This window comes from Lutra lutra, chromosome 12 (assembly GCF_902655055.1).
Source record: "Lutra lutra chromosome 12, mLutLut1.2, whole genome shotgun sequence".
In the NCBI taxonomy this organism is placed as follows: Eukaryota; Metazoa; Chordata; class Mammalia; order Carnivora; family Mustelidae; genus Lutra; species Lutra lutra.
This window is the reverse complement of record NC_062289.1, coordinates 53236831-53254300: the sequence shown is the minus strand read 5'-3', so window position 1 is coordinate 53254300 and position 17470 is coordinate 53236831. Positions and strand designations below refer to the sequence as shown.

Here is a 17470-nt window from a genome sequence, read left to right as displayed (position 1 = left end):
CAGCAATGCCAGCGCCCAGCGCCAGGACGCGCGGGGCCGGGGCCATGTCCGCTGCCACATACTGCGCGCGGCGGGCGCGCCCCGCCGGCGGGATCCGGAGCGCTTAGGGTCGAGGCTGGCGCCGCGAGGCTGCGAGCGGACCGGCCGCGGCCGGAGAAGGCAGGAGAGGCTTGGGCGCTTGGCGACGCCCCCACCCGCACTCCGCGGCCACCCCCTCCGGCTTCTCGCTCCCACTTCTCCTTTCCACCCCGTGCGCCCGCGCTTCTCCTCGGTCCCTCAATGACGCACAGGTCCCCCCGGGTGCCGCCCTCTATTTCACTTCCCTCTCCGAAACGTGACTCTCCTTCCACCACGGCTCCCTGTCTCCCGTGCCCTTGCCTCTCGGCAGGGGGCTTGAGGTGAAAGGGCTAAAGAGTTTAGGAGAAGGGTCTAAATTACAGAATTTCCAATTACTCATTCCTTTGGTCTCTTCCCAGAAGAGGAGCAACTCCGCCTCCCACCTTCCAGCAGGCGCGCCCCGGCCCCTTGGGGATGCGGCCGCAGTCGGCGAGTCTGGCCGTCCTCACGTCGTGCCTGCTGTGCCCGGTGCCGGCTCCCCAGAGACAGTGAGGGACATCTTTATCAGTCCCTGGGAGGGACGCGACTCGGGTTGCCTCCCCTGGCAGAACGTTTCCATTCCCCCTCACATTTGGACTTTAGAGTCTAGGGGGAAATGAACACGGATGCTCTTAACTCTGTCTCATGCATCCATTTCAGTGTCCAAGTGAACGTGCAGGGCAGCGGGGAGACAGCCCCACACTTCACAATAGCTCCGGAAGCACAGCATCAGACTCTAATAAACGCTACACTACATTTTGAAAGATAATCTGACAGTCTCTGCTTCTCATGTCCTACTCTGAACTTTTTCTGTCAACATGAAAGGCCACAATGGTCTCATTTGCTCCTCACAGTTCAAACACTGCTAGACCTTGGTCTTTTCGCTTGCTTACATATTTTCTGCCTAGAGTTACAGTAATCTCCAATTTCTTTTGGGGACCAAGCAACTCCACAGAAGAATGTCACATAAAATCCCTACCAAAGTGTTGTATGCTGGGGTGTATTTCAATCAATCCACTTTTCTAATGAGCACTAGAGTGAGGTTATTTGCAGACATAAACTACAGTTTCCATGAGTGAACAGGTTGTTGTTGGCTGTGGCCTGTTATATGGACAGGAAACATTTGCTGTGTTCCCTAAATGAAGCCATTGGTCCATTTTATCTCTAATATGCCTTGAGGATGTTGTTGGGCTTTTTGATTTGCAAATGAAAGAAAGGATATTCCCTAAGCAAAAATTTCACAAAAGCCAAGCAGAAAATTATGCCATGTAAGGAAACGGTCCATCCATGAACTTTCTTAAACAGAAGATCACCCACATAATGGGCTGAAGTCATCCCAGCCTTCAGAAGAGCCACCCAGAGGGGAAAAATCACAGAAAGGGATAAAAAATGGTCTTGCATAACCCAATCTGTGTCTTTGTGACTTCCCATCGTCCCCATCCTAACACCACTTTTGTTCATGAAAAGTCATAGGGAAGAAACAGGACACAAAAAATGAAACACAAATGATGCATGTCTACACCCAGCAGCTAACCACAATGTCTCTTCAGTACAGGTAACTCTCAAACTTGAGAGCGAGTTGAACTGATGAGGTCAAATTTACTTTTTCCATTGAATTAAAGTTATACTAGGAAGGTGTATTCTAGTCCAAGAGCTTGAGGATCAACTTTCCATTGAGATGACCACAACACTATATTTAATCAGCTATAAATGGTACTTACCAGTAGATAAATTTTATCCTGAGCATCTGAGATAAGCTAGGCATTATGTGAAAATACCGAGGATTCACAAGTGAGCCAAAACTGACCTAGGTTATGTGTTTACAGAGCTTCCAGGCATTCCTGTGCAGTTAAGAGTGGAAATTGTCTGATGTACAATGATGTGAGACAGTATTTGTCACATGTGTTTCTCTAGACATGTGCCCACGTGTACCTGGTGAGGGGCTGCTCTGGGAAGATGGAAGAAGACTTTGACTCTTAGGAAGACTTGAGACCAAGATCTCAAGGGACCCTCTTCCCTTTCTCTTCTCTAGCTACAGGAACAGACACATCAAACTTGGGAACCAGAAAGCCATCTCCAGAAAGCAGAGGGAAGAATCCTGAGGATAGAGAGCACATTAGGAGACAGACTAATAAGGCAGGTCATGCAACCTTAGCCATAAGGAATAACGGCCGAGTCACTGGCAGAATGCTACTAAGTGTGAATTTTTTATAAGCTGCCAACTACTTTAAAGAACCACTTGAAAACTGTCAGTTTCTTATCACAATCTGAAGGCATTTCTTCTGCTTTTAAAATCAAAGTGCCCCATAGTTACTCCCACTCTGTGTGACCAACTTAGCTAAAGCAAAAATGCAAAGTTAGACCTGCTTCCTAAAACCTATTCCCTCACTCTTGGTCATGATAAAAATGCCCATCAGGCTCTGTACTTGGGGGCATATCTCACTGCTTCACGAGAAGGGCCCCCAGTACCCCCAGACTCCCTTTCAGTTACCTGGTGGAGGAGGGTGGGTGACCATCACAGGGGTGGGTAATTTTCCCCATCCTCACATTCAGTCATCAGCACATGATTCTTGATCAAGATGAACTGATTTGCATCTAGTATGTATGTGGTCAAGAGTCTTAAGACTAGCCTGGGTGTCCCATCCTTCTCATTTCTTGTCTTTGCTTTCTAGAATTCAAAAAAGTACCCCCTGATATCTAGACGTACTCTTAGGTGTCTTTACTGCTTCTTTGTGCTGCTTATCTAATGAGGAGGGGGAAAAGTCCTTGAAGACTGGGTATCTTGAATAAATTCTGATTTCAAAGCATTCCTAACATAATACACCCTACAAAAATGCCTTATACATTCATAAGTTAATGATAAGATGCGCTTCGTTAAAAAGAAATGCAAGTTGGTAGTGAAAGAGAGACAGAAATATCTCTGAGAAAAATTAACTGCACTCTAGCTTGGTCTGTTTTGGAATGCAAATGTTTGGTCAATACAATTTCAATCAGTTACATTTGATATAGGCATCCACTGGGCAAGGCACCTTCAGAATGAATTCAGTGAATCCCTAGACTTTAAAATTTACAAACAGCAGCTACTTTCCTGTCTTATCAAAGACTTTGTTCAAATAGACCAAAACAAAACAAAGAACAATTGCTCTCTTCAATTTTTCTTAATGTACCTATTTGCGAATATCCCATTTGCTGTGTATAGCTAAAGATTCAAAAATCTCAATATCTTCTGAAGCTAACTGGTCTTATTTATCAGTTGATTGATTTGGTGACATTATTAAGAATTATGGCCATTATTTTAATCATCTCTCTTGAGAGATACCAGGAACAAATCTCCATATATTGATCAGGGGTGTGTGACTTAATAGGTTTTAAACTATCACACGAGAACTTCAAAATTGTGAAAAGTTAAAATCATGCCTGAAATCACACATGAAAACAAACAGTGGTTAAGAGCTCATGCAATGGAGTTAACATACTGTTCAAAATTAGGTACCCTTTCCTCTTAGCAGAATGATCTCAGACAAGTAGGCCTCTCGAGCCTCCACTTTCTGCTCTGAAAATGGGAATGCCTTGTGGGGCTGTTGGGAGATTAGTTGGGTAAGCACAGTGCCAGGCTTATTGACAAGTGCCTGGCAAGTGGAAGATGAATATTCACAATTGTTACTCTTACCACATCAGCACTGCCACAAATTTGCAGTCAGGTTCAGGAGTTTTGTCATTCTTTGTTGGTGCCAACTGAGATGGGCAGTGGACCATGTACTATCCTTCTTCTAAGTAAGAAATATATGAAGAAATGGCTGTCATGAAAGCACATGCATGACTCATTTGGAATGACTAATGAAATAGTCAGGAATGGAATACTAGGTTCTTGACTTCCAGCCCAGTTTTCTTTTTTATTGCCCCCAGGGGGGAACATATAGCTCAGTTTATTGTTCAGGAGATTTCATCCTCTACCAAGAAATTTTAGGACAATTCAGTGAGATCTTTGGAAGGATCAATAACTCTACAAAAATAAACTCAGATTATCAGGCAACTCAGTTGTGAACTTCTTCTTTCTCAAAAAGATGAAATTAGTTTCTAATTCCATATTGCTTAATTTTTTTCAGATGTTTCTTTGTCCCAAGAATGCTTCCTATAGCCAAATAATATGTTTGAGAATTCATTGCTGTTACACTTATGGTGTGGTTTTGAATACATTTTTTCTTTATAAGAAATAACTGACAAAAATAGGCTCTTAGGATTTGATTTGTTTCCAAGAGAGCTATAACAGCTTAGGCAGTAGTGTCTTCATATATAAGCCACATCAAACTATGTTGTAGTTCATCATTTATTTATTGAATAAGAGTCGATTATTCTGGAATCAACAAAATGTTCTAAACAGAATATGTTTGACGATTTTAAAAATACATTATTAAATTTTACCATCATCTTGATCTATGCTCATTCAAAAAGTATTCATGAGCAAATTATTCTTTTTAGTATTTCAGATTATGCAGTTCTGAATAATGTGATGAGTACTTAAGTATGGTCAATTCTCCTTATTTGATATAGTATGTTGTATAAAGTTGCTGCCAACACTGAATTAGCTAATACTGAACAATTGCTCCTAGAGGAAATATAGGCTAGGTTCCTACAAGCCTCTGGTCACAATGGATTTTGTCAACCAGTCAATACATAACCTTGTGTTACATGTGTTTCTATTTAAAGATACCTTATTCAATATATAACATTGATTCTGTAACATCAAACTCATGGCCAACATCACTGAAACTCATGCCTGGACAGAGCTTAACTAACACATATTTTCTCCGTAAGGCATATGACAGCCTTGTGCTTAGGAACACTAGCTAGCACTTTGGCAATATGGTTGGGAGCCATTTTAAACAGCAAAATCACCAACAAAGAGCACAAAATGAAAAAAAAAAAGTGACACTAAATTTACCATGAAAAGGACACTTACTTGTAATATGAGAGGGAAAATAAGAAGGTAGAGCATTGTCTTGCTGGATCTTGGCTGGGAATAAGCACATCAGGCAAGGAAGTGTTTGCCTCCCTGCACAAGTCTACAAATGACTGTGAATATTCTATAAGTATGGCTTCTTTTAGATTTAAAAATAAATTTAGTAAATAGGTAAGCAGAATTTATGAATAATGAGGATGAATGGTATTTCAACTTAAGTCCAGGAACAGTAAGAAATTGATACGTTTGGGAGGATAAAGGAAAGTTCTTGGAATTTTGTGGCCATCAGAAGATTTGTTTGATCAGTAAGTATATTGGGGAAGTTCTGCATATTCAAAACTGTACCGGGCAATGTGGGAGCCAGAGAAAAACAGATTGAGTTCTTTCTCATCTTAATTGACTGAAATGATTTAACATAATGCTACATTTGGTAAATAGAACATAGCATAGTAAGAACTGTGTAGCTAGGTGATGATGAAAAAATAGAGCTTATAGGGGCGCTTGGGTGACTCAGTGGGTTAAGCCGCTGCCTTCGGCTCAGGTCATGATCTCAGAGTCCTGGGATCGAGCCCCGCATCGGGCTCTCTGCTCAGCAGGGAGCCTGCTTCCTCCTCTCTCTCTGCCTGCCTCTCTGCCTGCTTGTGATCTCTCTGTCAAATAAATAAATAAATAAATAAAATAGAGCTTATACAATCAGAAAAGTTGGATGTTAATTAGGAAAGTCTGTGGAGAAGTATGGGTTTAAGGTAAGTGTTACAGTTTTTGTTTTGCTTTAAATCCACCATGATATAAAAAAATGAATGTAATTGTTAGCAAGGAAGGGGCAGTTAATGTAACTTGTACCTGGTATGTTTCTAATGTGGCCAGCTGGTGAAGTAGACAGACCAAGGTATGTGGTCTTAGATGTAGCCAGAGGTGGGGGGGGAGGCGTGAGGTGCGGGTAGGTTAGGCAGACAGGCCAGGTAGGATTGAGGACTACTAAACAAGGAGGAGAGCAGTACAGGCTGGTGGAAACAAAACAACACAACTCTGGTTCTCTTTTTCCCTTATCTAACAATAGGTAGAGTAAGCAGATGTCCTGATTTCCCCTGGCCAGTCCCAGTTTACTCCTGTTGCAGATCAGTTAACACTATTAATTACTTTTAGCATCTCCTTTCATCTTCAAAAGTGCCTGGGTTTGAACAATAAATTATATGGTCATTCTAAGAGGCCTAAAATGAACTGAAAGCCACGCTATGTTTGTTTAGCCTTTATAAAGGCTAAAATATTAGTAAATGTCAATGCAAATAATAAAACCAGAAAATGAGAAATAAATGGTTTTCTCCAAGTCAAAACTTTACTTGCATCAAATTCTTCTGTTATTGCCTCATGCACATTTTGGTAACTTTTTGAAGTTTATATTTTTTAAAAAAGCTGATTAAGCAGCAAAGACTTGGTTGTTTAGTTGGTTGATGAAGGTAGATATTTTCATGAGCTTTTCTTGGCTCTATCTTCTTTGCACTCATCCTCAGGAGCTGAGAACACAGCACTGTGCTGCTCCATTCTATAACTGCTCTGGCTTGGTTCTAACACATTTAAATAGTGGCAGAGCTCTCCTTCTAGGCCCCACTGACATCTTTGAACATTCGCTGGTTAAAAAACCAAAAACATAAATTAATAAGCTATGGGCAGTAAAAAAGTTACTACTATCTTTTGACTAATGGAAAATACAGGTGAGACAAGAGTATCGTAGAGAATGTCGAGGGATCAAGCAGGAAAGTGCCTTAGTTTTCTAGTGCATCCTTACATGTTTTCCCCTAGCTTTAAAAAAAAAAAACAACAAAATATTTTATTCCCTGAATATTCTGAGGTTATGCTTTCCAAAGGGCTGTTTGAGGGCAAAGTGGTGCCAGGATTCCTGGGAGAAATAGGAAGAACATTTGAAAAAATAAAAAACAAAACCCTATCAGAACTCAGTTCCAATGTGTTTCAACCCAAAAAGAATCTTCCCCTTTACTACTAGGGATTCCAGTTTCATGAAGGATTTTTAAAAATAAATATTTGTAGATTATGGTTTTCTCCTGTGAATTTTATCGAAGTATAGCATTCTTTCTTTTTAATTTATTAGTCATTTATTTATTTGACAGAGAGAAAGCACAAGCAGGGGAAGCGTTAGAGGGAGAGGGAGAAGCAGGCTCCCTGCTGAGCAGGGACCCCCCCCCCCTCCCAACTCAAGGCTCAATCCCAGGATCCTGAGATCACGACCTGAGCTGAAGGCAGACACCTAACCAACTTAGCCCCCCAGGCGCCCCAAAGTACAGCATTCTTATAAAAAGTGCCTAAGTCATAAGTGACTCAATGAATTTTCATGACCTGAACACAGTTGTGTAACCAGCACCCAGACTGTGAAGAAAACATGACCAGCACCCCAGGGCCCCTCATGGCTCCTTCTAATCATGAATCCTTCCCAAAAGTCACACTGATTCTGACTTCCATCGTCATCCATTAGTTTTGAATATATATTGAAGAAAAAAACAACATTTCTAATTCATCTTATGTTTGATCCCTATATTTGGCATAGTGTCTGGCACATAGCACTTTATTTAATAACATTCGTTGAATAAAGTGAAAGAAAGTAGACTTTCGTAAGAGAGTTGAACGAGTTAACATATACGTTTTATACATAGGGAGGAAAGTGGCATTGCATTTGGGAGAGAACTAGGATCTGGGGATGCTAACTTGAAAACAAGTTGAAAACTCAAACTTAGAACAGAAGAGGACAGTTCGGTTTTATCTTTGAACAAATGTAAATGGCTCGAATAAATCTAAACCTCTGTGAAGTTTTTCTTGGACCTTTACCAACTCTGTTCACATCATATCCACCTAACTTGTGAGGCCAACCTCCAGAGACCTTGTTTCTCTTTCTCACTTGTAAATGGACCCATGATTAGAGAGGCCCTCCCGCCTGATAGTGCAGCCAAGAAATGACTATTTTCAGTCTTCCTCCACCCGGCTGTGAGGCCCAGTCAGTTGGAGAACAAAATAAGAGTCACCCTCTCCCTGGGCCACAGCACTCCAGCCAGAGTGCTTCTTGCTCTAATGAATGAGGTAATAAGAGGCCAAATGAGGTTTCAAACGTATGTCACCTCAGAATTACAATTTTCCTTAACTGCACTTTTAAAAAACTGGAATCAAGAACCCAACATTGCCAAATCCCTGCTTAGCCAAAAAGATCTGTCAACTGTAGAAATAACAAATAAGGGGAAAATCCATTTCAGGCTTTGAACTGCCTGCTGTTCCTAAGTGATGCCCAAGGAAATTCAAATAAATTATGTCCTCCAAAGGACAGATTGATTATGAATAATCTAATGATCTCTTTAGGTCGTAGTTTTAAACCCTTCTTTAGGGTACTTCAAAAATTTTAAGGGAACAAGTCTGGATAATAAAAACAACTCTTTTTAGAGGATGGTTTCCCTTAATTTCCTGCCTCCCCCTTGCCCAGAAATACGCTGTATTTTATCAGAGATGAGGCTTCAAAGAGCTGAGTGAAAGGCCAAACTGGACAAACACACAAATCTGTTTCATCCACATTAAAACTAAAAATGTTAAATCCAGAAGCAAATCTAATTTGCCTGGGGAGGTCTGAGAAGGGAAAGTGGTTCTTTCTCCTTTTTTATGTTTTCCAAATTCTGTTAATTGGAGGTCCTTAAACAAATATAATCTTTGCATAAACTGATCCCTCTGTGTGAAATTTTCTCCGTGTCTGGAGAACTTTAACTCCACCTGCAAGACCCTGGAGTCTTCACCTGTTCTTGAAGCTCGTCCGGGTACCTCCCTGTCTTCTTACATGTTTGCAACATATATCTGATAAAGAATGGATAGAGGAACTTAACAAATCAACAACAACAAATTAAGAAGAAAAAGACAGTCCAACAGTAAAAGGACCAAAGACTAGAATCTGCATTTCACAAAAGAGGAAACTCAAATGGCCAACAAAAAATACACTCAACCTCTTTAGTACCATGGAAGTGCAAATTAATACCTAATTAATGTTTGGAGATACATACTATGTGATGAGATGGTAAAGACAAGGAAGAGAGAAACAAGGCAGGAGAGTGGTTTCCTCCAGAGAGGGAGAGCTGAAAGATCCAGAAGGGCACATGGGTGCTTCTAGAGCAGCATTCTTATTCCTCACAGGCATTTAGTTCTTGTAGGTATTTAGTTATTAAGTGGATGTTTGCTTCATTTCTTGTATATACTGATATAAATAAAACATTTGATGTAATGTAATGTAATAGATACATACATTTTAGAATAAGGAAGAATCTTTTAAAAAGCATACCTGGCAAAATGGGAATCTGTATTCTTTAAATCATCCTGAAAAAAATAGCTTTGGGTGATGCTTTGAAACAGAAATGTTTTAAGGATATCATGATGCATTTGTCTATGTCTAGAAAACTCTAAAAGCTTGACTCCATTTTCACTCAGATTGAGGCTCAAAACTTATTTAATATACTTATCAAAATATCTTTTGACTGTTTATATGGAGTCAAAATACACTGTCTTCTGGGAAGGGCTTGGTTCTGAGAGCAGGACTGATCTTCACAACCTCTGGACCCCTGACCGCTCTGTGATGCCAAGGTGTCATTAAATCACCTTATTCTGCCTCTTATTGCTTTAGGATTTCTCTCTTCATTTTCCCCTTTCTATTATTTATTCAGCTTATTCAAAAATTTAGATTTTCCACTATTTTTATTTTTTAATTTTTTTTCAGATGATGATGGACTCAATTCTTTTTTTTTTTTAAGATTTTATTTACTTATTTGACAGCAAGAGAGAGATCTCAAGGAGGCAGAGAAGCAGGCAGAGGGGGAGAGGGAAGCAGGCTCCCTGCTGAGCAGAGAGCCCGATGCGGGGCTCGATCCCAGGACCCTGAGATCATGACATGAGCTGAAGGCAGAGGCTTAACCCACTGAGCCACACAGGCACACCTATTTTTTTTAATTTTTTAAAAAGATTTTTATTTATTTATTTGAGAGAGCACAAGCATGGGGCGGGGAGAGGGAGAAACAGTGTCCCCACTAAGCAGGGAGCCCGTTGCGGGGCTAGAACCCAGAACCTTGAGATCATGACCTGAGCTGAAATCAGACACTTAACTGACTAAGCCACTCAGATGCCCCTCCACTACTTTTTAAAAAGGATTATTAGATCTTTAAGTTTCTTTAAGGGTTATTAGATTTTTTAAAATTTCTTTTTTTATAAAATTGAGTTATAATTGACATATAACATTATAATATTCAAGTATAGAACATAATAATTCAATATATGTTGCAAAATGATCACAAGTCTAGTTGATATCCATCATCATAGTTTCAATATGCAATACTTTCAAATACTCAATGTTGTATTATTTACTATAGTCACCTATAGTACATTACACCTGCATGACTTATTTTGTAATTGGAACTTTGCACCTTTCAATCCCCTTTACCCATTTTGCCCACCTCCTTCATCCCCTCCTCTAGCAACTACCAATCTGCTCTCCCTATCTGTGAGTTTGGGTTGGTTTGTTTTTTTTAGATTTCAGATGTAAGTGAAATCATACAATATTAGTCTGGGTCTGAATTATTTCACTTAGCATAATATCTTCAAGGTCCATCCTTCTTGTCACAAATGGCAAGATCTCATTCTTTTTAATGGATAAGTAGTATTTCATTGTATATATATATACCACAACTTCAACCATTCATTCATGGAAGGACATTTAGATTATGTCCATACCTTGGTTATTGTGACTAGTGCTGCAATAAACCTGGGGGTGCACATATCTTTTTGAGTTACTATTTTAGTTTTCTTCAGATAAATACCCACAAGCTGGATCATATGGTAGTTTTATTTTTAATTATTTGAGGAATCTCTATATGTTTTCCATAGTGGCTGTACCAATTTAAATTCCACCAATGGTGAACAAGGGTTCAATTTTCTCCACATCCTCAACAACACATTTGTTTTTTTTAATTTTGAAAATAGACATTTGTGACAGGTGTGAGGTGATATCTCACTGTGGGGGTTTTTTTTGTTTTTTTGTTTTTGTTTTTGTTTTTTTTTTATTTGACAGACAGAGATCACAAGCAGGCAGAGAGGCAGGCAGAGAGAGAGGAGGAAGCAGGCTCCTTGCTGAGCAGAGAGCCCAATGCGGGGCTCGATCCCAGGACCCTGAGATCATGACCTGAGCCGAAGGCAGCGGCTTAACCCACTGAGCCACCCAGGCGCCCCCTCACTGTGGTTTTGATTTGCATTTCCCTGATGATTAATGATGTTGAGCACCTTTTCAAATGCCTGCTGTCCATTTGCATGTTTTTTCTGGAAAAATGTCTACTGAGATTCTCTGTCCATTTTTTAATCAGTTTGCTTTTTGTTATTGAGTTTTTAAAAATTATATTTCAGATATTAACCCTTTATTAGATATATGATTTGTAAATATCTTCTCTCATTTAGTAGGTTGTCTTTTTATTGATGGTTTCCTTTCCTGTGCGGAAGCTTTTTAGTTTGATGTAGTTATGTTTGTTTAAGCTTTCCTTGTCTTTGGTCCAAAAAATCATTGCCAAGACTGATGTCAAGGAGCTTACTACCTATGTTTTCTTCTGGGAGTTTTAAGTTTCAAGTCTTACATTCAAGTCTCTCATCCATTTCAAATTTATTTTTGTGTATGATGGCTGGCCAGTTTTCCAAATACCATTTATTGAGGAGACTGTCTTTTCCCCATTGTATATTCTTGGCTCTTTCATCATAAATTAATTGATCATGTATGCATGGGCTTATTTCCTGTTTCCATTAATTTACCTATTTTTATGCAAAACCATACTGTTTTGAATTTTTGAGTTGTAAGAGTTTTTATAATATTATAGATATAGGTCCCTTTCAGATGTATGATTGGTAAATATTTTCTCCCATTCTGGTGGTTGTCACTTTACTTTGATAGTTTTATTTGAAACAAAAATTGTCTAATTTTGATGGTCTAATTTATCTTATTTTCTGTTGTTCTTGCTTTTAGTGTCACATCTAAGAACCCTTTGTCAAATCCTGTATCATGAAGATTTATCCCTATCTTTTCTTCTAAATGAGTTTACTTTTGTTCTAATATTTAGGTCTTTGGTCCATTTTGAGTTAATTTTAGTACATGGTATAAGGAAAAGGTCCAATTTAATTCTTTTGCATGTGACTATCCAGTTGTCTCAACACCCTTTGTCAAAAGACTGTTTCCCCTTTTGTTGGTTTGGACATCCTTGCTGAAAATCAGCTGGCTGACCATAGAAGCATAGGTTAATTTCTGAACTCCAGTTCTCTTCCATTCAGCTATCTGCCTATTTTTGTGCTCATACCACATGTCTTGGTTATTGTTGTTTTCTAGTAAGTTGTGAAACTGGGATATCTGAGTCTTTGTTATTTTTTCAGTATAGTTTTAGTTATTCTGTGTTGCTTGCAATTCCATATGAATTACAGAATCAACTTTTAATTTGTGCAAAGAAGTTAGCTGGATTCTGATAGGGATGGTGTTGAATCTGTAGATTCACTTGGGAGTACTGTCATCTTGACAGTCAAGTCTTCCCATCCACAAATATGAGATTTTTCATTTATTTTGACCTTCTTTCAACAATGTTTTGTAGTTTTCAGAGTAACCATTTTGCATTTCCTTCATTAAATTTATTCCTAAATATTTTATTCTTTTTGATGCTACTGTGAGATTTAGTTAGTTTTTGGATTGTTCATTGCAGGTGTATAGAAATTTAATAACTGATTTTGTATATTGATCTTATATATTGATCTTGTATCTGCAAACTTGACGAACTTGTGTATTAGTTCTAATTTTTTTTAGTGGCTTTGAGTTTTCTATATATCAGATAATGTCATATGCAAATAGAGATAGTCCCACTTCTTTCTCTCCAATCTGTATGTTTTTTTTTTTATTGCTCAATGCCCTAATTAGATCCTCCAGTATAATGTTGAGTAAAAAGTGATAAGAGCAAATGTCCTTGTCTTGTTCCTGATCTTAGAGGAAAAGCATCCAGTATGATGTTAGTTCTGGACTTTCCATAGCTGACTTTCATCAGGTTGAAGAAGTGCCCTTGTATTACTAGTGGTGTGTGTATATATATATATATATATATATATATATATATATATATACACACACACACATATATTCATATATACATTCATATATACATATATATATATATTCATAGATTTTGGATACTAGCCCTTTATCTGGTAAGACATTTGCAAACATCTTTTCCCATTCTGTCCGTCTTTTGGTTTTGTCGACTGTTTCCTTTGCTGTGCAAAAGCTTTTATCTTGATGAAGTCCCAACAATTTATTTTTACCTTTGCTTCCCTTGCCTTTGGAGACATGTTTAGCAAGTTGTTGTTGCCTGTGTTCTCCTCTAGAATTTTGACAGATTCCTGTCTCATACTTAGGTCTTTCATCCATTTTGAGTCTATTTTTGTGTATGGTGTAAGGAAATGGTCCAGTTTCATTCTTCTGCATGTGGCCATCCAATTTTCCCAATATCATTTATTTAAGAGACTGTCTTTTTTCTATTGGATATTCTTTCCTGCTTTGTCAAAGATTAGTTGACCATAGAATTGAATCCGTTTTCTGGATTCAATTCTGTTCCACTGATCTATGTGTCTGTTTTTGTGCCAGTAACATGCTGTCTTGATAATTACAGTTTTGTAATAGAGCTTGAAGTCTGGAATTGTAATGCCACCAGCTTTGGTTTTGTTTTTCAACATTCCTTTGGCTAATAGGGGTCTTTTCTGGTTCCATACAAATTTTAGAATTTGTTCCAGCCCTGCAAAAAAACGTTTGTGGTATTTTAATAGTGACTGCCTTGAATATATAGATTGCTCTGAGTGGTATAGACATTTTAACAATACCTGTTCTTCCAATCCATGAGTATGGAAAGTTTTTCCATTTCTTTGTGTCTCTGTCAATCTTTTTCATTAGTGTTCTATAGCTTTCTGAGTACAGAAGCTTAGCCTCTTTGGTTAGGCTTTTTCCTAGGTATCCTATGGTTTTGGGTGAAATTGTAAATGGAATCGACTCCTTAATTTCTTTTTCTTCTGTCTCATTGTTAGTGTATAGAAACACGACTGATTTCTGTGCATTGATTTTATATCCTGCCACTTTGCTGAACCCCTGTATGAGTTCTAGCAAATTTGGAGTAAGATCTTTCAGGTTTTCCACATAGAATTATCATGTCATATGCGAAGAGTGAGAGTTTGACTTCTTTGCCAATTCAGCTACCTTTTCTTTTTGTTGTCTGATTGCTGAGTCTAGGACTTTCAGTACTATGTTGAACAACAGTGGTGAGAGTGGACATCCTGTCATGTTCCTGACCTTAGGGGAAAAGCTCTCAGTTTTTTCCCATTGGGAATGATATTCACCATGGGTTTTTCATATGTGGCCTTTATGAAATTGAAGTATGTTCCTCCTATCCCTACATTGTGAAGAGTTTTAATCAAGAAAGGATGCTGTAGGGTTACCTGGGTGGCTCAACTGGTTAAGTGTCTGCCTTTGGATCAGGTCATGATCCCAGAATTCTGGGATCATGAGCCTCACATTAGGCCCCCTGTTCAGTGGGGTCCTGCTTTCCCCTTTCCTCCCTGTACGTGCTCTCTCTCAAATAAATAAATAAAATCTTTAAAAAAAAAAAGGATGCTGTACTATGTCAAATGCTTTTTCTGCATCGACTGAGAGGATCATATGGTTCTTGTCCTTCCTCTTATTAATGTAGTGTATTACACTGATTGATTTGCAGGTGTTGAACCACCCTTGCAAGCTCAGGAATAAATCCCAGTTGATTGTGGTGAATAATCCTTCTAATGTACTGTCAGACCCTACTGCCTGCTGAACATTGCTGAAAAACAGCTAATACAACCTGTTGTTCTTCAGCAAAGGGGAAGAAGCAAAGGCGGGAAGAAGCTCAACCTGTTTAAATACCTTCATGAATCTCTGTATAATCCTGAGATGGCATTTTATATTTGGTGGGCAGATAAAACCAAAGTTATCTTCCTGCTTGTATCAAAAAACAAAGGAGGGACGCCTGGGTGGCTCAGTTGGTTAAGCAGCTGCCTTCGGCTCAGGTCATGATCCCAGCGTCCTGGGATCGAGTCCCACATTGGGCTCCTTGCTCGGCGGGGAGCCTGCTTCTCCCTCTGCCTCTGCCTGCCATTCTGTCTGCCTGTGCTTGCTCTCTCTCCCTCTCTGACAAATAAAATCTTAAAAAAAAAAAAACAAAAAACAAAAAACAAACAAACAAAAAAACAAAGGAGAGGGGCACTTGGGTGGCTCAGTGGGTTAAACCCTCTGCCTTTGGCTCAGGTCATGATTCCAGGATCCTGGGATTGAGCCCTGCATTGGACTCTCTGCTCAGCAGGAAGCCTGCCCCTCCCCGCCCGCCTGCCTCTCTGTCTACTTGTGATCCCTGTCAAATAAATAAATAAAACCTTTAAAAAAATAAAAACAAAGGAGAGGGGACATCTGGCTCAATCAGTCAGAAGAGCATGCAACTCTTGATCCCAGGGTCATGAGTTTGAGCTTCTTGTTGGTGGTAGGGATTATTTAAAAAACAAAAACAAGACAGAACAAACAAAAGAAAAACTTGTCCAACTTTGGGGGAAAAGAAAAGACCCTTAGACTATGACTTACAAGAAGATGGCTACAGCACTGAGCTATTATAGAAGAACTGGGGAAATCACCAAAATTTGGAGATAGCTAACTTACCAATTCAGTGAGGCCATTCTCCAAAGACTCCATCTTATTTCTTAGAAGCGGCGATCTTCTACTCACAATATGTTCAACCTGAGCAAGGGTATTTCAGCTTAAGTAAGTGGAATGCAAGTTATAGTTGGACATATGCTGATTGTCATGAGCTACGCCATCCCGATTGCTAAATGTTCTCTTACATTTCATGATTTCCTGGCATCAGAAATCCCTACAAACTTCAAGATTTTTCTCTTAAAGCAAATACTAAAAAGGAAAACAATTAACTTCATTCTTTCTTTTATTAAATAGCATAGGATCTACAAAGAAAAAGTGTTGGTATTAATCTTTTTTTTTTTTAAAGATTATTTATTTATTTATTTGACAGAGAGAGATTACAAGTAGACGGAGAGGCAGGCAGAGAGAGAGAGAGAGGGAAGCAGGCTCCCCGCTGAGCAGAGAGCCCGATGCGGGACTCGATCCCAGGACCCTGAGATCATGACCTGAGCCGAAGGCAGCGGCTTAACCCACTGAGCCACCCAGGCGCCCCTGGTATTAATCTTTTAAATGTTCGGCAGAATTCTGTGTAAAACCATTTGGGCCTTGGCTTTTTTTTTTTTTTTTTAATTGATCCAATCTTGTCACTTCTATAGGTCTATTCAGTTGTCTATTTTTTCTTGAGTCAGTTCCAGTAGTTTGTATCTTTCTAGGAATTTATTTCATCTAAGTTATCTCATTTTTTCACATATAAATGTTCATTGTATTCCTTTACAATCCTTTTTGCTTATGTAAGGTTATTAGTAATGTCCTTCTTTCATATATACAGCTGACACTTGACCCAATATAAATTTGAGCTGCATGGTTCCACTTATATGCAATTTTTTTTTCAGTACAGTACTATAAACATATTTTCTCTAGTGATCTTAACATTCTCTCTTTTCTAGCTTACCTTAACATTACAGTATGTGGTACGTATAACACACAAAATGTGTCAACTGTTACCAGTAAGGCTTCTGGTCAACAGTAGGTGATTAAGTTTTTGGAGAGTCAAAAGTTTTATGATTTTTCAAAGTGTGTGTGTATGGGTGGTAGGGGGGTGCAGTTTGGTGCTCATAATCCCCATGTTGTCCAAGGGTCAACTGTAGTCTCCATTTCAGTATATTCTTTTCTTGCTCCAATTAGCTAAAATTTTAACAATTTTGTTGATTTTTCAAAACTTCTGGTTTCATTACTTTATTCTTAAATTTCTAGTCTTTATTTCATTCTATTCACTTCCACCCTAATCTCTATTTTCTTCCTGCTTAAATTCAGTTTTCTCTTTTAAGGTAAAGTATTAGGTTATTGAGATTTTTTTTCTTAGTCATTTACAGCTCTAAGTTACTCTCTAAGCAATGCTTTAGCTGCATCCCATAAATTCTGATATGTTGTGTGTTTTCACTCATCTCAAGGTATTTCATGAATTAAAAAAAAATTTTGACCCATTGGTTATCTAGGAGTAGTCTTGTTTAATTTCCCAAATTTGTGAGTTTCCATTTTCCATTATATATTTCAAATTTGATTGCATTGTAATCAGAGAACATACTTTGTATTTTTTCTGTCCTTTTAAATTTTTAAAGGTTTTATGCTCTAGTCTATGGTTTATCATGAGAAATATTCCTTGTGTGCTT

The 17470-nt window shown here is 38.7% G+C and overlaps 1 protein-coding gene and 1 pseudogene across 1 annotated transcript in view; one reads left to right on the top strand and one right to left on the bottom strand.

The window, feature by feature from the left end:
• EMILIN2 (elastin microfibril interfacer 2) overlaps window positions 1-428 on the bottom strand; it is a 55843-nt gene extending 55415 nt beyond the window's left edge. The window contains 1 exon segment of the mRNA XM_047698107.1: window positions 3-428. Coding sequence (XP_047554063.1) covers window positions 3-60 — 58 coding nt within the window. The 5' untranslated portion in view covers window positions 61-428.
• On the top strand, window positions 280-15994 carry LOC125081753 (transcription factor Spi-C-like; annotated as a pseudogene).
• The last annotated feature ends 1476 nt before the right edge of the window (window positions 15995-17470 follow it).